Source organism: Maylandia zebra, linkage group LG16 (assembly GCF_041146795.1).
Source record: "Maylandia zebra isolate NMK-2024a linkage group LG16, Mzebra_GT3a, whole genome shotgun sequence".
Lineage (NCBI taxonomy): Eukaryota > Metazoa > Chordata > Actinopteri > Cichliformes > Cichlidae > Maylandia > Maylandia zebra.
The window spans coordinates 23,325,052-23,349,885 of record NC_135182.1 but is presented as its reverse complement, the minus strand read 5'-3'; the positions used below and the strand labels follow the sequence as shown (position 1 = coordinate 23,349,885).

The 24,834-nt window shown below is 39.2% G+C and overlaps 1 protein-coding gene across 1 annotated transcript; it reads left to right on the top strand.

Annotated features, from left to right (window-relative positions):
• Window positions 1–1,204: 1,204 nt before the first annotated feature.
• Window positions 1,205–24,313, top strand: LOC106676233 (sacsin-like). Its single transcript, XM_076874696.1, has 8 exons — window positions 1,205–1,258; window positions 2,041–2,098; window positions 5,600–5,727; window positions 8,489–8,600; window positions 9,965–10,111; window positions 10,203–11,634; window positions 11,814–11,902; window positions 12,015–24,313. Exons 1-8 carry the CDS (start codon window positions 1,205–1,207, stop codon window positions 23,018–23,020), a joined length of 13,026 nt encoding a protein of 4,341 aa, XP_076730811.1. The 3' UTR covers window positions 23,021–24,313.
• The last annotated feature ends 521 nt before the right edge of the window (window positions 24,314–24,834 follow it).

Sequence of the window (24,834 nt, the reverse complement as noted above, 5' to 3'; positions counted from 1 at the left end):
GTGATCACAAAGAGCATATGAACAATAGTTTTCAAGTGTCATTATATCAAACATGTCTTTGCATAAAAGCTGCAAAACTTTATGGCCATAGTGTAAAAAAACCCCACAACATTTAAGCCTTACTAAAAATTATAAAGATATGAAACAATAATATATATAAAATACACAATTACTTAAAAGAAATCAATAAATACACAAACACTTCAACCAGTGCTTCCTCCAACTGGATGAGTAACGGGAACCACTCACTGTCGGATTTGTGAGTGCTAAAATTATACTGTTACTAGAGCCATCCAGTCGTTCTCTACAAGTGAACATTAAATTTTTTAAGAGTGCTTTTAAAGTCCAAACACGCACAGCTACAAACGTCTGACTGGCACTACCCCTTCTAAGTATCCTACAAGGATTCTCAGTGCATCATTAAATGCAACATGCAGCTTCTGCACGCTATATTGCTTGTTGGATGACCACAAGGGGGCAGTATATAGCAGTGTGCGATACGCTTTAAAAAAAGCCACTTTAACTGGAACTGAACAGAAGCTGAATTTGTGTGCAATAGTATTTGCCTGCACATAGAGCTTACAGCATTGTCTGTATATGTCATCATCATTTATTTGATCAATAATAAAGTGATCGAGGTATTTCACCTTTTTATGAACCTCAAGAGTATTGTAGGACAGTTTAAACACAGGGAAATTTAGCTGTTTATCCTGCTTGGTTCTACATATCAAGATAGCATTGTAGTTTATATCATATAGCACACCATATTCAGTACAGATATTAAGAAGCTGCTGTAATCCAGCACTACTTCGACTAAAAACAACCAGGTCATCTGCACATGTAAGATGAGTTATCAATGTTTTACCTAACATACATCCAGTGTTACAGGTTCTCAGCTGTATGGGCAAATCTGGAGGGTAAACTATGGAGACCCAGAAACACCTTTAACAGTTGATGGTAGAGATGGTTTACGATTAAAGATTTTATTTACATATATACTACTCAATAAACATCCAACAATTAATGCAATACTTATACCCCTTAAATTAAACCTGAAAGACTGCGTTTTACTCCTAACTTCACTGTATGAAGAAAAATCCACTGTGCTAATATAGAAGCAAAATGACGGAAAAACAAGGAATTGGTGTCCATATATCTATGAACCTAAATTTGTCTCTGAGGTTTATTTGTGGCTTCTCCCTTCATGGTTGATGGCAGTGATGGAGGGTTCTACTTCCACCACAATCCCTATGATGAGGTAGCGCTTGACCAAAACTACTAGGTCCAGGGCCTCCTGCTTGGGTTCCTGCAGTTCTACAACAACCACAAGCAGGTTGGTCAATGTGAGTACTGCATCAGGAGTACAAGATGAAGAATGAAAGAAAATACATACAGTATAAATTAGTGGTCAGACCACCAAACTTCCTCATTAGTAGGCATTCTGCTCTACCACCTGAGCTACAGCCACCCCAAAATTACCCCAAATATGTAAAAGCTAGACTATAGCTAAAGGACTTCTGGACTAAATTATATTTACAGATGTTCCTTAACTTGTTTTCTTCCCCCTTACATATTTATTGTACACATCGAAAATAAATGTTGGCAGAATATAAGAAAACATTTCTGAATAAAGTTCAGTAAATCAATACTACAACCTTTGTATAACACATAATTGAAAGCTGAAAAAAGTTAACTGAAAAAATTGCTTTTCAGCCTAAAATGCTATTTTGTGTACAACTTGATTTTAGCTTTACTTTTTTTTAATGTAAAGCTGCTTTGCTGCATACAAAATATCTGCTTTTCTATAGCCATCTTGTCTGAGATCTCTAATTTCTCATAATACACAATGTTGCCCATGTCATCATTTTCTCTTACAAATGAAGTAATATCAAGACTATATCTTACAATAATTTTTAAAATACAGCTTCTCTGAATAATTGCACAGATTCAAGACCAAAATTGACTGTGAACTTTTGATTGTCAGTCACTTTTGACTGACAACAACTTACCTGGATAAAGACTAAAACATTCACTCTGCAGCTGAAGGTGGTGCTGAGTAATGGCTACGTGGAGCCTTTCATCTGCTACCACCAGGCATGTAGACAGGGAAAATTTGCAACTGAATATAGAAAAAAAGTAAAAAAATTAAAAAAAAATTAAAAAAAAAGATTATATTGAAAAGAAAAATTAATTTGAGTGTTTTAAATCAACATTTCTTTCCCGTTTGCAAGACTTTGGGGGGAATCCCATTTATAACTTGGACAAGTTATACAATTTCTAATTCAACAATAATTTCCAGTGGACCAGCTTCTAGATCTCACACATATTACAGTGTATGTTTGTGGGATCCACATATTTGTTTTTAACATGTAAATGGTAGCAAAGTGGCAATCCAGGCAGGAAAGTCAGTACCCTCCCCCCAATCCACCACCACCACCACAAAAATAAAATAAATTAAATTAAAAATAAAAAATTCAGTTCATATGGCAAATGTATTGTTGGAAAGATAAAGTGATTGCTCTTGTTTGATATGGTGAACCCATCCAGTCAATCTATGAGGACCTGTGGTTAGTTCCATGTTTATAGACATTACAGTTGGAATATAGACATACAGCTCAAATAATTGTCTCCCTTTCTCTGACCTTTGAGTCCAACTCCTGTCCATGGTGCTGATCAAAAGCTGGAATGATGATATTATTTCTGCACTTACAGAAATAATAGGGATATGAGATCAAGGGTACTTGACCTAGTATGACGTGGCAGTAAATGTTCAAAAATATCAGCACCAGGGTCTGTCATCAAGTTGTACATGGAGCTGAAAGGGCATTCTCATATTAATTTTTCTTACAGTGACTCAACTCATTAAAGTACAGACATGAGTTTCAAAAATAAATAAATAAAATATAAATTTAAATAACTCTTTAAAGGCCTGGACCTGGATGGACATTTGGAAGAACTGTCTGTTTTATTCTGCTGTTTAGGAGCAACTGGAATGTCATCAGAATCAAGGTCAGAGTCAGGAAAGACTAAAACTACACCAACAGTCTGAGCAGACTGCTGCTCTACTTGATCACTGTGTTATCCAGCATGGTGCAATCTGAACCCACAGCAGCAGGGGAGGGGTTTTCACTGTCCTACAGATGAGAAACATGACATAATCTTTATTTTTTACATAGTTATGCAGATTTTTGAGGAGACATGCACTGTTTTATAACCATCCCTCCCCTGCTTACTAACCTACAAGTTTATTACTGTTTTAAATAAACAATAAGTTATGTTTCCTTTTTCATCAATAGTTTTTGGCTATTTTATATCAATTATGATTGCACTGACTCATCCAATTACGCCCTTTATGGGTCAAACAGGCCACCATAAGAGACATGCAAACGTAGCAAGCAGGTGTACTAGCTTACTTAGAAGCCTACCAACTATTGTCTTGTATATATAAGGATGCAAAGATTGTTCATGTGGGGATTTTACTGCGTTTGTCAGATAAATATCTGTCTTCAAGTACATTTCTTAGGAAGGATGAACACAGTGAAAGTCGCTGTAAGTCGCATTTCCTCTGTTTTCCTGCAGCATCATCATCATCTAGCTAGGAGGCAGCTGGATGATGCGGGATGCGGGACAACTTTCCTCCGAAAGTTTCGTTTCTTCCAGGACATCAGAGGAAATTTAGTCTTGGATCTGCTGCTTCTGTTTCAGTCAGTTTCGTTTCTAACGAGATGACGGAACTCGGAGGAGAAAAAGAAGACAGGCGTTCGTTGCTGTGATTGGACATCAGCAGCCTTTATATACAGCAGACTGATGCAGCATCACTACTTTCCCTGGCACTGATAGGACCCTGCACTGGCATGACTGAGGTACTGTGATTGTATTTATTTGTTTTATTGGCGTATTTAGGTAGGTTACTAGCTAAGTAATAACGAAAATCTTAAAAACAGAAATACACACAAAAATGATTTTGCTATTTTAAACACTGTGATCACAGAATAGAGAAAATCTTTATTTGTTAATTTACTAACTTTTTAAAAAATATATTTTTTACACTTTTGTCAAATTATATACAGATGATCTCATTTAGATCTGTGTTTAATTATATTTGCTGCTTTGTTGTTGTTTAATTCCAAAGTACAAATGCTTTGGAAGCAACAAAGTGAACAAAGATGGCTCACAAGGACAATTTCAGTGTGCATCATCAACCACAGCCCTGGTACTGTAGCTGTTTAGTCTGTTTGAGAGGTGGGTGAAGTAGCTAAATCATAAGATCATCTAGATTCAGGCTAAGTTACTTAAACACTTGAATTATTGATCGTTTCCTTGTGCAATACACTGTTACTCAGCAAAATGATCAGAACAAAACAAGAAATAAAACCTTGAATGACTCATAGTTCAAAGATTTGTTTCACATTTATATTTTCTTTGGTTTAAAGAGAGCACTATAAACCTAATTTGTAAACTAAGCAAAAGGTTTGCATGTGTTTCTAAATTGTTAAACCTTTGCTATCATCACACAATTATCTCAGTCATCTGATCCAGAGGAGTACAGTCTCCTTTCCCACATGGGTGTGGTTTACATCACACATTAAAAAGAATAAGTAAACAAAAGCATGCAATACTTGAAACAGAAATCAATCATCCTAATCCACATTCTACAACAATGCTGCGTTTGTAGCTCTGTGCCTTGTGGCCAAACTTCTCCACTTTGGTGGGGAAGACTAGCAGCTGTCCTGAATGTTTTGCTATTAATGTCATTAATCACCTTCCAGCTCATGGGTGCTACCTACTACAGTAAGTACTGCAGAAGCAGTGTGTGTTTATTTGAGTTTTTTTGCACTGCTTCTGTATTTTGATTTCATTTTTGTTAAATAAATAATGACACGGTGTAATATGTCACGTTTAGATGTTCATCTGATGTTTTATTGACCTATTTTTAAAACCCATTAAGCCCCTTAGTTCATGTGTTTTTTTTATTACATCCAGATATATAAAACCTTAAAACTAAAAGTGTGACAGTAAGTTTGCACTGCTGTAACACATGTCACAATTTTCTGAATTTCTTACAGGAACCCGTTCTGGCATGGTGAATCCAAAGGCAAAGAAGAAAGTCCGGTGAATTGCTTTCTTTTTAATATACTGTAAACAGTAGGAGGCAGTAACTGTTCTCCTACATGCTGAGTAGACATTATATTAATAGGATTTGGGCACTAATGCCATTTTTGATTCTGCTTAAAGATCAGATTCTTTATTGATATCATTACTAACTACTAGTCAGTTTCCTGTGGTCAAAATAAATTAGGGAATAAATATGTTTTCAGCATTAAAGCAAATGTGTGGAATCTATACATGAAGTAAACATTTTGAAACCAGATGGCCAAAATTATTTTTATACTCGACTTTAGTGTCTCTTTTTAATTAAATATTAATTTTTGTCTAATTTCATAAAGATGATTCTATTTAATTTAAAGTAAAGAACCTCATCTCTAACAATATCAGTCAAATAGTCAAATACGTGCATGTGCTTTGCTAACTTAGCTCTCAACCTTATCCTTACTAACATTGCATCAGCAGGACCAACATGGTTTTAATTTGCCTTCAGACTCTAGTTTCTTTGTGTTTAATGCTTTTACTTTGTTTAGGACTTCCTTCGGGGCCACAGCACCACCCATCATTGACTATCTGAAAGATATTCTACGGCGATATCCAGATGGTGGACAAATTTTGAAGGTTGGTGTAATGATGTAACAAAAACACACAACAGTTACTTTAGGTAATATTGGGATGCTGTGCAAATAATAATAACAATAATAAAATGTAAATGACAATAGAAAGCGACGGGTTTATGAGATTTACTACATTTTGCAGTTCTCATGAACATAAAATTGATTCACAATGGAACAACTGAAAACAGTAAAAATTTAAACTGAGACATTTTATTATTTCATGAAAAAAATTGTCTCATTTTGGATTTGGTGAAATCAACATGGTTGAATAAGTTGGGACGGGGCAACATTTAATGAGGTTAACTGGTAAAAAGTCAGTAACATGATTGGACAGAGACAAGTGAAGGGGCAGAGGTTCACCAATCTGTAAAGAAAAAAACATGTCTACAAGTTGTAGACATAGTGTCAGAATAATATTCCTCAATGCAAAATTGTGCAGATTTTGATTATTTCATCATCTACTGTATATAGATTCAGAGAATCTGGAGAAATCTCTGTGTGCAAGAGATAAGGCCAAAAGTCAGTACCACAGCCACACAGGATTTTCAAGGCCTCAGGCAGTTCTGCAAAACAGGCATGATTCTCTCATGCAAACCACTGCATTAGCTCCAGAACACTTCCACAAATCACTGTTTGTGAACACAGGTCACAGTGCCATCCACAAATGTGGGTTAAAGCTGTAGCTTGCAAAGAAAAAGCCATATGTCAATACGATTCAGAAAGGCCACAATCTTCTCAGAGCTAAAGCTTGTTTAAAATGGACTGAAGAAAAGTGAAAACCTATTCTGTAGTCTAGACAGAAAACTCAAAATTGTATTTATTTTTTACAAACATAGACGGGTATACAACTATTGCAAGAGCTTGTTCCGCATAGCCGGCAATAAGCCGGAGTTGCTCCCGGAGGGTGATGGGCTGCCAGGGCTGCCCTTTGTCACCGATTCTGTTCATAATTTTTACGGACCGAAGTTCTAGGCCCAGCCAAGTGGCGGAAGGCTTTGTCTCAGAAGGTGACAGAGGTGGTCTCAGAATCTCATCTCTGCTTTTTGCTGTGGTTTTTGATGTGGTTCAGTTGGCTTCTTCGAGTGATGGCGTCCAGCTCGCAGCTAAGTGTGAAGCAGTGGGAATGAGAATCAGCACCTCCAAATCTGAGGTCATGGTTCTCAGCCAGAACAGGGTAGAGTGCCCGCTCCCAGGTCAGGACAGGGACGAGTTCCTGCCCCAAGTGGAGGAGTTTAAGTATCTCGGGGTCTTGTTCACGAGCGACGGGAGAAGGGAGCTGGAGATCGACAGACGGATTGGTGCTGCGGATGCAGTGATGCGGATGCTGTACCAGTCCGTCATGGTGAAGAGAGAGCTGAGTGTAAAAGCAAAGCTCTCAATTTACCGGTTGATCTACGTCTCTACCCTCACCTATGGTCATGAACTGTGGGTAGTGATCCAAGATCGCGGATACAAGCGGCTGAAATGAGCTTCCTCTGAAGTGTGGCTGGCCTCTTCCTAAGAGATAGGGTGAGAGGTTCAGCCGTCTGGGAGGGGCTCAGAGTAGAGCTGCTGCTCCTCCACATTGAAAGGTGCCAGTTGAGGTGGTTCAGACATTTGACAAGGATGCCTCCTGGGCGCCTCATGGGTGAGGTGTCCTGGGCATGTCCCACCGGGAGGGAGGGAGGGAGGGAGGAAGGAAGGAAGGAAGGAAGGAAGGAAGGAAGGAAGGAAGGAAGGAAGGAAGGAAGGATGGATGGATGGATGGATGGATGGATGGATGGATGGATCATCTGCCAGAGTGAATAGAAGAGGGCCCATATGGCATATTATCATCACTATGCATGTCTGATGGTATGGGGGTGCATTAGTGCCTATGGAATTCGCAGCTTGCATATCTAAAGGCACCATCAATGCTGAAAGGTATACACAGGTTTTAGAGCAAAATGTTCTCAATGAGGTAATTTCTTTTGCAGGGCAGGCCTTGAATATTTTAGAAAGATAATCCTAAACTCCGTACTGCATCTAGTACAACAGCATGTTTTCACAGTAGAAGAGTCCAGCTGCTGAACTCGCCTGCCTGCAGTATGGACCTTTCACCCATTAAAAACATTTGAAAGTGAACCTACACATTAATTGTGTGAACACAGAAGAACAAGAACAACAATTATTTCTACATTTAATGAAAATGTCATTTATTTCTACATAACATTGTGACAAATCCAAAATATAAAACAATGAGCTTCATAATATGTACTGACTCTGTCCTTAGACCATCAGCTCAGATTAGAAAAAGCTCTATTTAATTGGCAAAATGGAAACATGGATGTTGGTGGAGGTGTAACTAAAATATGGTTGTAATTCACAGAAATCTCCCAGATTTTGTGCTGCTTGCAAATGATAAGAGCCTGCAAATTTTTGCTTTTTTGCAACCGACCATACTGAGCTGGCATTTTATCAGACAAAATATTAAAAATATAATGCAGTACAATTCATCAGTTTTACCACAGAGTTAAATTTACACAATTATTGACCATTTTTGAAGCTTAAAACATTTTTGCCATTGTATGCTAAAGAACAAGAATGACTACATCATATGCTCTGACTGGACACTTTGGACTACAGTGTCCAGTGAGTCTGAGTTAGACTGAAATGGACCCTTTTTTGTTTTTCCTCTGTAGACATACTTGCTGTGAGAAAGATCTACCAGCTTTCTGTGCAGAACTGTGTCAGTGGCAGCGTTGTACTGCCATTTTCTGCTCAAGGTTGTTTTTATTTGTCAACAGGAGCTGATTCAAAATGCAGATGATGCTCGAGCCACAGAAGTGTTTTTCATCCATGACGAGCGAAGCTATGGGACTGAAAGCCTTTGGACTGAAGAACTGGAGACATACCAAGGTATTCACTGAATAAAAGAAATATATTTCACAAAAACTATTATTTATTTACATTTAAAAGTAATAAATAGAGCCAATACATCTCCAGTTAAGAATGTCTGTCCGGGTTTGCTGGGAACTTTTTGGTTTGTTTTTATTTAACATTCTGCTTTCTTTGGGGGTCACGTCGAAAAGTGGAGCTACTCACTGTGGCAATCCCTTGTGACTAAAGGAGCAGCTAAAAGTAGCAGGTTCTGCTTGTTTCAGTGTGTAATTTCTCCCAAAGTATAGTGTGTGGATGTTTTTCCCCATATTTTTCCACATTATCAAACATTTCCTAGGTGGCTGTTTTTAGAAAGCCCTATAAAACTGGATTCTGATTGTAGACTACATAAAATATGTGATGTCACATGGTGGGACTGCAGTTCTGAATCCTCAGCTTTGGAATTTTGGCTGTCACCATCATTGTTTATTCAAGCTGTCCAAGGCCCTGGAAAAACTAGATTTCCAACAACAACTGATTGGAAAAACAAGTACAAAAATTTTCTCATTTTATTTATTTATTTTCTATTGTATAATTTTTTAATAGTAGTAATAGTGGGTCTTAGGTTGCTTATATTCTTTCATGTCTCAGGTGGTGCATAACAGGACAGATTACATTTTCTTAGTCTATATTTTCTGTGCTTTCTTGGATATTTGTGCTTTCAGAGACCAACGTTATCACTGTTAATGTGCTTCACTTAAAGGCATTGGTCATATAAGAAAACATGAATAACCTATGTGCATTTACAGCATCATTAAATAATATAGCTCCTGCTTCCTAACAAATTCCCACACTCACTTAATTCCATGTTTGTCTGAAAGGCAGAGCCTTGCAAAGTAAAAACTACTTGTTAACAAGCTACTGGCACTGTAATTCACTATGATAATGAATGTTGACTAGTGAAAACCAAATGTACTCACTTAATTAAACAGCCAAATAGTTTTATATGTATGTTCATGCAGCCCTCACCCTTAACACAGTTTAAACTTGCACAAGGTTGTTGAGCATTTTACTTTTGGAGCAAACCTCAGCTGTTCACAGCACTGCAGTTTTTAAAACTGGCTTCATTTTTCAACAATGGAGCTTTCAGCTTAATTATAATATGCAGATCAAGAGAGAAGATTTAGGATAGTCACTGTTAATATTGTCTCTAGTTACCGTTACACTCAAAGTGTTCTACATAAAATCCATTTGCATAGCAACTGAAAAGTGTCTCCTGTCTTCTGATTTCCTTTCTGGAAAAATCTCATTCAGTGCACGTTGGTATAGAGATTCCAGAGAATGTGTCACTAACACATAGATACCTAAAGCATAAGCCTTGAGTTTGTTATGTTTTTACGAAGGTCCTGCTCTCTATACCTACAACAATGCCGCATTCACTGATGAAGACTGGGAAGGAATTCAGATGGCTGGAAGGAGTGTCAAGCGTGACGACCCGAACAAAGTCGGGAGGTTTGGAATCGGCTTCAACTCTGTTTACCACATAACAGGTGAAACTATGTGTAGTTAGATCACAGATATGAGTAGTAATTTTTGAAAAGATAAACAGTTAGCAGTAACATATTTTTACTTTGTTCATAGATGTGCCAAGTATATTCAGTTCAGGCCACCTTGGCATGATGGATCCCCAAGAAAAAATATTTGGAGAGAGAAATGGAGGGTTTCGGTGGTCTTTGGATGATTCTGAAGACCAAGAAGTTCTGCTGAATATGCATCATCAGTTCCAACCATTTAGAGATATAGTCTCACTTGTATGTGAACATGGATGGTCAAAAGTTGTCATGGAGGATCAGCACTTCAGTGGGACAATTTTTAGATTTCCTTTACGCAATGAAGCATCAGAAATTTCTGATAATCTGTATGACTCAGATAAAGTGGTTGAGCTTTTTGATAGCTTCATTGCAGATGCAGATTTGAGCCTCCTCTTCTTGAAAAATGTCACCTCTGTGTCCTTGTTACATATTAGTGAAGATGGAGCTGTTAACACCAGACTTGAAGTGAAATCTTCAGTCCCCACAGATGATGTTTTGGAGCCAGAAGAGGAGTCAATCACTGAGGGTCTAACAAGGTTCAAAGTTATAACTGTGAGTTCAAAAGACCAAAAAGAGACAAAGTGGCTTCTGACAACATGTACCATGAAAGAGGGCGTTGCAGAAGATCTTGATTTGCTTACAAAGAAGTTGAGCTTTTTACCTCAAGTTGACCTGGCATTCCCCTGTGGTGAGAAGAGAGACTGTAGCCAGAGCAGACTGAGCTGCTTTCTCCCCCTTCCAAACAATGAATCCAATAAGACAGGACTCCCAGTTTATGTCAATGCATGCTTTGGCCTCACAGACAATAGAAGACACATCAAATGGCAAGAGGAAGACCAGAGACATGATGAACATGCTTTGTGGAATGAAATGCTGATGAAGAAGGTGTTTCCACAAGCATACATCAAGATCATTCAAGATGCCATTAAACTTGCCCAAAAATCTATCCTCCCTGTTTCCTCTGTGTACAATCTGTGGCCAGATCTCACTCAGATACAACACAAAGAAAAATGGCATGCTCTCACTCTGGATGTTTTTCATCACTTATTCAGACAGAACGTGGCCATCCTCTCTCTTGCTAAAGATGAAAGACAGTTTATCTCTCCATCAGAAGCTGTTTTCCCCTGCAATGGCCCAACAAGCACCAACATATTGTCTGCCATTAAAAGGACTTTAGTGTCATGTGGAGAAAATCTTGTCACTTTACCAGCTAGTGTTGCAAGGGCTATAAATGAGGCCTACCCAAACCCTACTACCCTAAAACATGTGACTCCAGCATTCCTCAGGGCCATTCTCCACAGGACCGGTGTGGATAACATCACTAAAGATGACAAACTCAGTCTTTTGGAGTACATTTTAGGTGATGAACAATACAAAGAACTTGAGGGTCTTCAGCTCCTTCCACTCAGTGATGGCTCTTTCAGATATTTCACATACGAAGAGGAAGACACTGCTTTGATTGACAGCCATGAATGTCCAAGGTAGGGTTTCCATACATCTATCAATATTTAAAATAATGTTATATTTATCATGACTAAAGTTGCCATTTTTATGTGTTATTCACATATTGATTGTAACTGAATATTTGGAAGGTTCAGGAATATTTCTATACTGAATGAACTCCTAACAGTTTGACAGAATCCATTGCACTTTTTTATAGAGTCTTGCTGCCATTCTGTAAACCCTTCTTCATCCCACATGATCTGACTCCAGCCTGCAGTGCACATCTGAAAGAACTGGCCAGAAGAAGTAAGTGAAAGTAATTTTAAACAATACAGAGTCATTTGTACACAGCTACACATTTTAGCACACACATTTATTCTTATCTTTAAAAAACAAATCTTTTTGATCTGCTCTTCAGATTTCTTCAAGGTCACCAACATTGATGCATCCCATGTGGCTGAATATGCAAGACGATATTTGCCACCAGACTGGAAACAGACAGGGAAGAACCTTGTTGCATGGGACAACAACAACAACAGTCAGCATCCACCTTTAGACTGGTTCCAAGAATTCTGGAGCTTTCTCAACAGTCATTTTAATGAGTTAAGTCCTTTCACTGACATACCTCTAATACCAGTTAGTCCTCTGTCTGGCAGTCAGACTGTATCAGTAGCAAAACTACAGCAGAACACAACTCTGATCTTTCAGAAAAGTAAACAGCTGAGTTTGCCAGACCGAATAGCTCAGCTGGTGAACAAAGTTGGTGGCACAGTGGTGAGAGGAAATGAGTGGCTCAAGCATGTAGACCTTGACTCGTACGTGCTGTGCCCATCTCCAAGGAGTGTTTTGAAGGTCCTGATGAATTTAGATTTCCAGCATCTTATCACAGAACTCACATCTGCCTCTCACACAGCACGAGAAGAACTGAAAGATTATCTCTCTTATCTGGATTCTCTCTCAAAAACAGAGAAAGATTTTCTCTTGAGGTTGCCTTTGTTTCAAACCATGAAAGGATTCAGTGTTGCAGCTCAATCAAAACAAGCTGTGCTTCTGATCTCAGGCCTAACAGTACCAACAGAGCTCCCTATGCCTGATTCCATAATCCAGTGTTCTACTGAGACTGACCGCAGACTGTTACAGCTGCTCAAAGTTCATCTCTTGGACACCGCCGAAGCAGCCAATGTTCTTGTTGACAGCATAAGGAAAGGCGCTTGCAGCAGTGACAACACTAACAAAACAATGACTTGGGTTTTACAGCATGGTAAGGTGCTTTTCTCACAAAACGAATCCCTGAAATGCAGCTGTAAGGACTTGAGCTTCATTGAGGTGAATGGACAGCTGAAAAAGGCATCTGACTTTTTTGATCCAAGAATTCAGACTTTTAAAGTCATCTTTGAGTCAGACTTCTTTCCACCGCCTTCATACACTCATTCACTGCAGATGCTGGAAAGCTTAACAGAAATCGGATTACTGAATAAAGAGATGGATGTCTCACCTGAACATTTGGTACATGCTGCCACGCTGACTGACAAACTATGCATGAACTCACAAATCGAGGCTCTGAGAAGAGGTCAGGTTCTGTTGGAAATGTTGGAAAGTAATGATCTACTGACAAAGTTTTCTCACAGACAGCTTCATTGCCTCAAAATGCTTAAATGGATCCCATGTGAACAACCTGGAAGTGAGAAACAATTCAGTGATAAATCTCAGAAGTATTGTTTGTTTTGCCCAAATGAAATAAGACATTCTGTGTATAAGGACATTGTTGGACATGTAATGCCACTAACAGGGAAGCTCAGTGACAGAGTTAGCAACAGACTTGGTCTCAAAGACCTACCACCACCTGAAAAAGTGACTGAGAATCTGTCAGTCTTGAAATCAAAAGCACTGGAAATGGCTAATCCTGACACAGATGTAGACTTCAAAAGACAGCTGCACAGCATTTACAAACACATGCAAGACAATGTCTCTGTATTTGTTACAATGATGGGCAATGAGACATGTTGGCTATGGGCCCAGAACCAGTTTGTTGCACCCCAGGATCTGGTTCTTGAATACCCAAATAATCTAGATCTGAGTTCTTACATTGGGAAGGTGCCAAGTGAATTTTTGCCATACAGAACATTGTTCCAGAGGTTTGGCCTGAGAAAAGTACTTTCCAATGAAGACATTTTGGGCATTCTGTACTCCATCCAGCAAACAATTGAAGCAAGACAGCCGCCATTTGCAAGTTCCTCAGAGGTCAAAGTGTCAATAGAAATTCTCAACTGGCTCTGGAAAGAGAAGAAAACAGTTCAGGATGACATCCCAGTGCCAGTCATTGCTGATGGAGGAAAATTTACCCTTAAACCACGATCAACAGCTCTTTTCTGTGATGTAAGCAAAAATGGACTGAAAGAACTAAACTGCAGAGAAGAGGAAATTTATGTCATACATGAGGAAATCCCAAAAGCAGCGGCTGAATGGCTGGAAATTCGTTTTCTCAGTACCCACATCCTTGATCCAGAGGAGATAGGAATAGAGCAGTGTGGACAATCTGAACCAATAACAATGAGGATAAAAAATATTCTTAAAGAGTACAATGAAGACAGTGACATCTTCAAAGAGCTCATCCAGAATGCAGAGGACGCTGGGGCAGATGTTTGCAAGTTCTTGGTGGATTTCAGAGTACACAGAGATGCCCCCGAAAGCCTGATTGACCCTGACATGGCTCTTTGTCAGGGACCTTGTCTTTGGGCTTTTAATAATGAGCAGTTCACAGCCGAGGATTGGAAAAATATTGTCAGAGTTGGCTCAGCCTCAAAGGAAAACAAAGCAGAAAAAATTGGAAAGTTTGGACTTGGATTCAACACTGTGTATCATGTGACAGATGTCCCCTCCATCCTTAGTGGCAACACTCTTCTCATACTTGATCCAAATGTTACTCATCTCACAAAACATATCAAACACAAAACAAATCCTGGAATCAAGCTGGATCTCTCTCAACAGCGACTCTTTCATTGTTTTCCTGGTCAGTTTGGATCATATGAAAACATTTTTGACTGTAATTTTACCAGAAAAAGTCCTCCTGAACCCTATCCAGGCACTCTGATCAAACTACCTTTCCGAAGTGAAGAAGAGGCTGTCAAATCAGAAATAAGCACAAATGTGTATCAAAAACCCCATATCCTTGATTTTCAACATCTCTTTTCTAAAAACTCACAAACCCATCTGCTTTTTTTAAAGAACATCATTACATTATCCCTCCAAAATATCCCACACAATGGATCAACTCCACCAAGAGAAAATGAAATGGAGACCATCTTCTCTGTGTCCAAAACCACTGTGAGTGCAATGGAGATTCCTGATGACACCAGTGTGTCCAAGCAACGTCATGCTGAGAAATCACTGATGAAACTTGATGGTAAATGCAAAGAGGTGATCAATTGCTGCAAAATCAGCATTGTGAAAATATCCAGTCAGCAGTCTAATGAAACTAAACTTCAGTTCTGGCTCCTGTACAACTGCTTTGGGACAGATGAGTCCTTTAAAATGGCCATTCACAAAAACAAGCAGGCCAGTTTCTCTTTGCCCATTGGAGGGATTGCTGTGCCTTTGCAAAATCATCCAGAAACTGGAAAATTCACCACATTACAAACAGATCTTGTTGGACAGGCCTTTTGCTTCCTTCCTCTTCCCATTCACACGGGTCTTCCTGTCAATGTAAATGGCACATTTGCTGTGACAAGCAACCGAAAAGGTCTGTGGGAAACTGGAGTGAAAAATGACTGGAACAAAGCTCTCCTTCAGGATCCAGTAGTGACAGCATATGTTACTGTACTCAAGGCACTAAAGAAAATGTCAGAAGATAAGCAGCTGGTGAGTTACTGTTATCACACCTTTTGGCCTGAGAGAGAGAAAGTGACTGAAACTTTCAAGCCTTTAGTGGATGCACTTTACTCAACCATTGTTGACGACTCTGTTGGTCCAGAGCTCTTTAGTGATGGAGAACAATGGTTCTCAATGAACAATGCCATATTTCTTCATGAGAGCATTGAAAATGATGAAAAGATTGGTGACCTTGCAGTGCAAGTTTGTCAGAAATATGCAAAAGGACCCAATCATGTTGTTCCTCTTCCACTTTGGCTGAGAAATAGCTTCAAACAGGCTGGCCTAGAAAAGGTTTTACAAAACAGGACCTGGAACTGGGAGAAGTTCTACAGAGAAGCAGTGTTTGGTAACCTAACTACAATGGACTCGAAGAGTAGAGATACCCTTGTGCTGCATGCTATTGACCTTCATATCAAAGAAATTGACAATCTGCTGCTCTGCTATCCATGCATACCCACAAAGGGTGGACAGCTCCAACATGTCAGGAAACTTGTGAATCCTACAGGGAAAGTGGCCTGTCTTTTTGAACCAAACGAGGGACGCTTGCTGGATGGATCCGAAAATGACTTCAGATCTCCAAAAAGGATTCAGCGTTTGTTGGAACTCGGTATGGCAAATGATCATCTCCCATTGGAAGACATCACAGAGAAAGCAGGCACGATTAATAAAACCTGGAGCATTGACAAAAAGAAAGCATTTGTCGACTTGAAGTGTCTATTTGAACTTATGAAGAATCACATTTATGATAAAGACTCTCACCACTGGAAAACACTGAGGACAACTGCATTTCTTCCAGCATATTCACCTGGTGATGCAAAAATGGAAGGAAATGTAACACTTAAAAAGCCCACTGATGTTTTTAGTGACAAATGCTCCCTTCTCGTTAACATGACACAACCAGTGCTGAATAATAGTAATTTGAAAATACACCACAGTGATCCAGTCCTAAAGATCTTGGGCGTGAACAGCACCCCGAAGCCAGAGGTGGTGCTCCAGCAGCTGCATGAAGGAAGCAAACAAGCACACTCCATTGACAGATCCATGCTTTACAAAATAGCATTTGAGTGCTATACGTGTCTGGATCAGTGGATCTGTGACTCTGGAAATACCACTTACATTTCACAACAAGCAAGTTCATTTCCATTCATCCTCATTGGTGATACATTTGTGAATGTTGATCATGCAGCTGAGAACGGGCAATTTGAAGCAAAGCCCTATCTCCATGTACTTCCAGCTGCCTTCACAAGCTTCAGGAACCTCTGGAAATGTATAGGTGTTGAAAAACAATTCACAATCACTCAGTTTCTAACTGTGTTGCAGGAATTAAAAGCTCAACATGGAAACAAGCCCCTAACAAAGAGTGATCTCTCAGTTGTCTTCACAATTTTAAACAAAGGGATTTTTGAGGCCGAATTGAAAATCACAGATGACTGTCTGATACCCAATGAGCATGGAGTTTTGCAACCTGCAAATGAGCTGTTTTACAATGACAGCCCGTGGATGCCACTCACTTCAGGTGTCACATTATGTCACGAGAATATCCCACGAGCTATGGCTCGCCACCTTGGAATCAAAACAACAAGGCATCATACTCTGGAAAACCACATAGTTGATGACCTTTCACCATTTGCTTTTGACTTTGAACAGCAGGAACAGCTGACTGTTCGTATTAAAAACATAATTTCAGCCTATCCATCAAAGAAGGATATCCTTAAAGAGCTTATCCAAAATGCTGATGATGCAGAAGCAACAGAAATTCACTTCATCTGGGACAAAAGACAACATGGAAAAGAAAAAACATTTGGGAAGAAATGGAACAATCTCCAGGGTCCAGCACTTTGTGTGTTCAACAACAAAGTGTTTTCTGATGCTGACATTAAGGGAATTCAACAGCTGGGAGAGGGAGGAAAGCACAACACCCCAGGGAAGATAGGCAAGTACGGAGTTGGATTCAACTCTGTTTACCATCTGACTGACTGCCCTTCGATCCTTACAGGAGATGAAGTACTTTGCATTTCTGACCCCAATCAAAAATACATTGAAAATCATTCAAATAACCAGCGATATGGCATTGGCTATAAACTAGCTGACACTTTCAAAGAAATGTACGTAGATGTCTACAAATCCTTTCTTCCAGACAAATTTTCTCTTAAAGACGGCACCATGTTCAGATTACCTCTGAGAATGGGTACAAATGCAAATACCTCCAAAATATCACAGCAAGGAGTCACTGACCGCGACATGAAAGAACTGTGCTCTGCCCTGTCTGAAGATCCTGAAGGACTAATTCTCTTTCTGAAAAACATCTGCAAAATCAAAGTCCATGAAATCAGTGAAGATTCAGGAGGACTTAAAACCATCTTTGAGGTTGAAAAAAATCTGCCACAAAGAAGTCGTGAAGAAAAAGATGCTTTTGTAAAACATCTACAAAATGCACTGCAATCAGACAAAACAGCAACACCGCACAAGACTTTCTATGAAACTGTGATTTCCACCTCAGATAAAAGACAAAGTAAGTGGATTGTTGCAGAACAATTTGGCTCCTTCAAAGACAGCTTTGAATTAAAACTATCAGACAAACTTCCCCAAGCATCATTAGCTGCACGTGTGAACACAAAGGGATCCAGCGTCATGGATTTTAAAGGAGAAGCCTTTTGTTCACTTCCTTTGCCAGGGAAAACTGGACTGCCATTACATGTCAATGGAAACTTTGAGGTTGATTCTGCCAGGACAAGCCTTTGGAAAGAAGATGGGAAGAGTAAGAAATCAGGCTGGAATGAGATTTTGAAACAGCACGTCATTGCTCCGCTTTATGCAGATCTCCTGCATTACATCAGGCGCAGCATTGCAGTCAAGAAAGTTTTCTCGAAAGTAAGAAAACTTACTTTAATAGAAAATACTAACTCATGTTTCAATACAGAATATTTGTGTTTTTGGCCAACTGTGTCCAAAGATGTTTACCCAGACTGGCATGAAATGATACATGAAGTATACAGATCATTGAAAGAAAAAGGCCTTGATGTAATCCCTGTTATGACGACCATAACACGTATAACTACATATAGAGAAATTAAACAGCACTCTTTTGACTGGAGTAATGTCAGTGAAACAGACTCAACTGAGGCACCTTACTTGACAACCTTGGGAAATTTCCAGCTGAATAACATTTTGGAAGATCTTGGAATGAAGCTGGTTCCTTATTCCGCAAAGATGCAGAGGATTTGGACAAGTTTCAGATCTGCTGGGGTTGAAGTAAAAGAGGTCAGTCCCTCCACTGTGCAGACTTTCCTACGAGCAAAACCTCTAAATGATCTAACCCAAACAGATGAGGATTTGCCTTTACCTATAAGTGCTACTTTGATCAAAGATGAGAAAAGATGTTCAGAGCTCCTGAGTTTTTGTTTAAAAGATTTCTCCTCAGAAAAGGTCACCCAGGACAATGCCAGTTTGCTCGAAGGCCTTCCACTTCTTCTCACGAAAGATAATGTTTTGAAAATGTTCAGCTCCCAAACACCAAAGTGGATATCGAGGTATGCAAATCTTTTCTTTGACTACAAGGATGAATTTTCAAATTATAAGATCAACATTTGGCACATTGAGCTTCTTCAAAGATTAAAACTTGTCAGAAATATGACATTGCCCTGCTCAGAGAAATATCTGAAAACATTAATTCAGCATCTTCTTTATGACTGTGACATTGATCCACACAGTGGTTTTCATGTCCCCAATGAGAAAATATTGAAGTGGCTAAAATTACTTTGGAAGTTCATAATGAGTGAAATTAAACTACCAACATCTAGAGATGACGAGTCCAGTCTTACACTCAGTGATGTAAGGAAACTCTTCAGCAACTGCTATATTTTACCTGTTGTGTGTCCAAGGTTGAACAACAAGCACTTCCTGCAAACAATGAAACACATGTCAAGTGTTGTGTTTGCCTCAGAAAAACACAAAGACATATCAGGCATCCTCTTTAAACTTGGTTTTATGACTTCTGATCATGTATTCTTCTCTGAGATGGATCGATGGATATATTCATGTCTACAAGATGAACTTCTCGATGTAGATGATGAAAGCTCAGTGTTGGATCAAGTGTACAACATTAATTGCTCAGAGTTTTCCCACCTTTCAAATGATGATATGAAAGAGTTTCAGATGTTCCTGCAATCAGGATTATCCAAGTCCAAAGTCAGCAAAGAGTATGTGAGGAAACTTAAATCCTTACCAATATTTGAAACAACACAAGGTGAACGAGTGAGGATTGATGGACCTAAGAAGGTTTTCATCCTCAAAATCAAATATTCAGTCATATTTCCAGATTTGTTCAACCTACCTACAAACAGCAGCATTTTTCTGAAACACAACTCTGAGAACTACATGCTGTCAGAAACACTCAACATTCAGGTCCTGAATGATTTGGAGTATTTCATGAAGTTCATTCTGCCTGCTGTACACCAACTCACAGAGACACAGATTCTTCACAGCCTCAAACTGTTGCTGTCACTAGATTATTCGTTGAAGGAAAGAAAAATTATCATCTCCTCACTGAAGACGGTGAAACTGATTCGCAGTTCTCAAGGTAGACTGGAGCCTGCATCATACTACTTTGATGAGAGTGTTGAGCTGTACAAACGAATGTTGCCCCACGAGAGATTTGTTCCTGAGACATTTTGGTCTGAACTGTGTGAAGGAGATGACTACACAACAGAAAAAGCAAAAGAGCTGGTCAGAGAACTTGGAATGAAGCATGTTGTGTCAGCGGACGAGATAATACATTTTGCACACCAGCTGGAATCAGAAGCAAAAGTTAACAGAAGACGCAAAGACATGAAACTGAAATCATCATTACTTTTCAGGGAAGCCTTAAATAAAGCATGTGATCCCAAAGACAACAACGAAAGGTTGCTGGAAAGCATTGCTGACATCAAATTCATTTTTCCAGTTATGATTCGAAAAGAACTGTCCAACTACCACCAACCATTTGCTCCTGAAGGAACTACTGTTAAAATTAGAGGCTCGTTGATTGAGAAAAATCCAGAGCATCAAGATTTGATTTGGACCTCCATGCCAATTATAGACCTCCCAATTATAGACCTACCATTTATGTCACAAGGTCTTCAGAAAATGATAAAAAATGTTGGAGCTCATGAAGAACCACCTCCAAACTGTGTTGCCAGTAACATAAGAAACATCTGTCAGTCACCATGTGAAACTGACCAGCTGATCAAAACACGAGCTAAAGTGTTCAGAAGTTCCTACGCTTACCTGCAAGCAAAAAGATTTGAAGGAAACCAGCTGGCTGGTCTTCCTGTTGTGTTGGTTGAAAAAGACACAAAACTTGTGACGGTTGATGACGTGTGTCTGTCGCTCTCCTATGATCGTGACTTCAGACCATATCTGTACAAGATTACTCCAGAAGATGCAATGTATGCACCGTTCTTTCGGAAAATTGGTGTGAAGAAGAAAGCTACTGCAGAACAATATTGTAATGTTTTGGCAGCAGTTTACGCTGATTCCTGTGATAAACAAAAACTACATTCAAACCAGCTGAGAACTGTGAAACGAGCTGTTGAGCAGTTGTTTAAGTTAATCAGTGCTCAGGGAAACCAGAAGCTTCTTGAAAATGTTGAGACTCTGTATCTTCCTGCAGTAGATGGTAAATTATACCCATCATCCACACTCTGCTACAACGACACAGTGTTTGAGACCAAAAGGTTGGAAGAAGCGCTGGAGAACAAGTTCCTGCTGCTTCAGAAACTCAGTGAATGTCATTTGGGCAACGACAAATACAAGCATCATCAGCTGTTGCAACTGCTGCCTCAGAAATTTCAGCCAAAGATGCTGTCTGAGTTCACAGAGGAAAGAGTTGTGGAATCAGAGATGCAGCTTTGTGAACTTGAGACTGGCTGTGAATTTAGTGGATGGTTTGATAAACATCTCTCCTCAGGAGCCTTTAAATATGGATTAATTTGTCTTATTAGAGAGAATTCTCAAGGCAAAATAACACAAGAAGATGCCACTAAAATGTGTGAGAAGACTTTTGGCAGTATACAGATTATCTGCTGCAAAACTTTGGAAACAGCTCTCTGGCTCAATAAACAGCCCCTTCCCAAAACTGATGAAGAAACAGATGTTTTTGTGAAACGAGAGCAACAAGGGTGTACCTTTTACTTAAAGCACAATGATGACATGGCTCTCAAAGTGATAAATGAAGTCATCATGACACTGACAAAAGAGATTAATGCTCTTTTAGGAAACAGAATTGCATCGGTTCACCTTCCAGTGCTGGGACAACTCCTCATGTGTGACGATCTGCAAGATGTTCGGAAAACTTTGGCTAAACATCAGATCCGTGACAGTGCTGAAACTGAAAGTTCCTCTTTTAGTCCAGCAGCCCCTGGGACAGAGGTTCCAGAAGAATGGCATGATTGTTTGGACATGAATGTCCTCAACAACTTTGAAGAGGGGGAATATGTTGGCTACAGCATTGATGACAAGTACATTTATGCAGTTATTGTTGAAGAACTGCCTGGTCACAATGGACGATATTCATGGAGATACAAAATAGAAGTAGGAGAAGATGAGCCCACTGAAGTCAGCTGTGTCGATCTGTTTCAGTTTAAACGAGAAAAGAAGGTAAAAACAGAAAGGAGGAAATGCATGGAGCCAGGACCACAGAAGAAGACGCTAAAACCAGAAGAAAACACTTGCATGGAGCTGGAACCACTGACAGGAGCTGTGCCACATTCTTCTGAATCATCAACAAATTCTTTACCAGCCTCTGTTGAGGAAGCTAAAAGGGAAATTGATAAATGTTTGACAGAGATCTGGAGGCTTCCTGAGGAGGAGAGGCACAAAGCCATCAAGAGGCTGTACCTCAGGTGGCACCCTGACAAAAATCCGGATTGCCAGTCTCTCGCCAATGAGGCATTCAAATATTTACAGAATCAAATTGATGAGCTCAGCAAAGGCACAGTCAAAGCTGCAGGCTCGACCTTTTCAAGCAGAAACACAAATTTCAGAGGCTTCTATCAACAGTGGAATCAGGAGGCCAGGTATCACAGAAATAGTCGAGAGAGGTTCTCTAGAGGCTATAGAGGTTTCCATTCCTACAACTTCTGGACCCACAATGAAAATGTCCCAAGGCCAGACAGAGAAGAGGCCAGCCGCTGGTGTAGACAGGCTCGCTGCGATCTCAATGCAGCTCACAAAGACACTGGTGGAGGGAGCACAGAGTGGTGTCTGTTTAAGGTCCATCAAGCAGTGGAAAAGTCTCTCATAGCAGCATGCTATAAAAGAAATGGACAACGCCCCAACAGCAGCTCAATTTCAGCCACTGCTGCACAAGTTTCCCGCTACAGCCTCCAACTGAGAGATCTGCCTGAGATTGTGAAAAACCTGCAGACACTCGGGGTGGATCCTAAAAGGACTCAATATCCCAACTGCCATCCATATCCTCACATACCAAACGGACAATTCAGATCAGAGAATGAAATGCTGGCACTGAACAAGGCATCTGAGCTCCTTAATAAAATAGAAGCATATGTGAATTAAGGATTTAAAACAAGGTATTGGTCAGTGTAACTGGTTTTCTACATGTTAAAAGTAATGTAATGTAAAGTGTAAAACTGAAATATTATTTAACATCAGAAAGAAAAAAGAAAACTTTTATTTTACTTATTTGTCTCACTTCTCATACTCAGTACTTATTATTATGTTATGGTGTGCATGTATATGTAAACACACTGAAGAAAATTGTAAGTACTAAATTACTTTATTTTGGATTCTTGTCATTTAAAGCTGCTTATTGGTGATATCGATATATTCTGTGTTATGAAAATGAAAACATCAGATGTTCTTTGTAAGTCTTGTTGACACTGTTGACTACTCTCTGAGATCAAAACAGTCACTCAGTGAATTTCTTACTGTTTGTTAAAAACCTGCCTTGGATCAATATACTCACTGTATGCTTGTAATGTAAATGCAAATATGCAGTTTTGGTGTTTTAAAGTTATGACTATTTGCTGAGAGACAGTATAACTACCGCATACTGATTTTTACTTGTATCCAGTTTTGTCTTCTGAAAAACTTAAAATCTTTAAACTTAAATCCACATTGCAATTGGGGAATTTTTGTTTTGTTTTCCTTTTTTTTTTTTAAATATTTGCTAGCAGAAAGATCTGAAGAGGACCTTAAATGATGTCTTTAATCATTTCTCCTCCCATGTAATTGGGACTTTTTTGTCTGATTAGTTAAACAGACCAAATTCTCCCTCTTTAAGGGTTTCCAAGTCTGGTCATGTCTCTGGACATGCATGTGGATGGTTAGAAACAATATTTACCCTTAAATGTCAATGTGATATAAAAGAAAATGCATCTAGAGAGTCACAGACCAAAGATCTGATCAATAACAGACAAGCCACTCACTGTGGAAAACCTTAGCCATATTTATTTTATCCAACACTGTAACACTATGATAAAATAAGGAAAAGCCTAATAGGTTCCTTTATGTATTGGACAGATCTGTTAGAAACAGTAACAAGTGCTTCACTGTTTAACATCACTCCTAAAACCTGGTTTACTTTTTATGAACAACTGATCAGACGTTCAGTAACCAATGAAGAGAAAGGCTTCAAGTTAAAAGAACTTTTTTTATTCATTATGAAATCATGTTATGAAAATAATGACAACTAACCATATATCAGACAAATGCATCTTTCCATATGTTAACAACGTTTTGCTGTAAAGGCTGTGACATCTCCGCCGTCACCAGAGCATAACTGTGTTCTGTTTGTGCTTGGCGTGTACTTCACCTCATCCTGCTGTTGTTTCATACCATAAAAATGTCTACAAGGCTTTTCACGTCTCCTTCCAGTGTTTCCACATGAAAATCCTTTGCAAATAACCTTCTGTTTGTAAGGGAGAAGTTCACATATATACCAGATTTAGTCTTTGTGTTCTGCTTCCTGTTGTCTAATCCTTCAATCAATAATTTACACAAAATCTGTACATACTTACAGCAGGCTGATGCCTGTTTCTGAAGGGTTGTGCACATAGAAAAAAGAAGCAAGAAAGTTGACATGATACGATGGGAGGTCAGGGTGTTATGAGCATATTAGACACTTGCCTTAATGACAAATGTAACCCAACAACTTTCAGTCACTCAAAATGAGTCTGACATTCTGCAACAAAAGCCACACCCACTTCTTCCAGTCTTTTGCTATAAAACACACACTCGACACAGCTGACAGGGACGCACATTAAAATATTTATGGAATGAATGAGTGTGTGTTTGTAATGGCTGATGTTAGGATCAAGTATATTTATCTTAGCCAAAAAGATGCAAACCTTTGGGTACGATAAGAGCGA

What these genes read in the sequence shown, in the direction of transcription:
- LOC106676233 (XM_076874696.1), top strand. Translation starts at nt 1,205, where the DNA reads ATGGTTGATGGCAGTGATGGAGGGTTCTACTTCCACCACAATCCCTAT. An exon ending in ACCACAATCCCTATGATGAG is followed by an intron (nt 1,259 to 2,040) that starts GTAGCGCTTGAC and finishes TTCACTCTGCAG; the next exon opens with CTGAAGGTGGTGCTGAGTAA. An exon ending in CTCTGTTTACCACATAACAG is followed by an intron (nt 10,112 to 10,202) that starts GTGAAACTATGT and finishes CTTTGTTCATAG; the next exon opens with ATGTGCCAAGTATATTCAGT.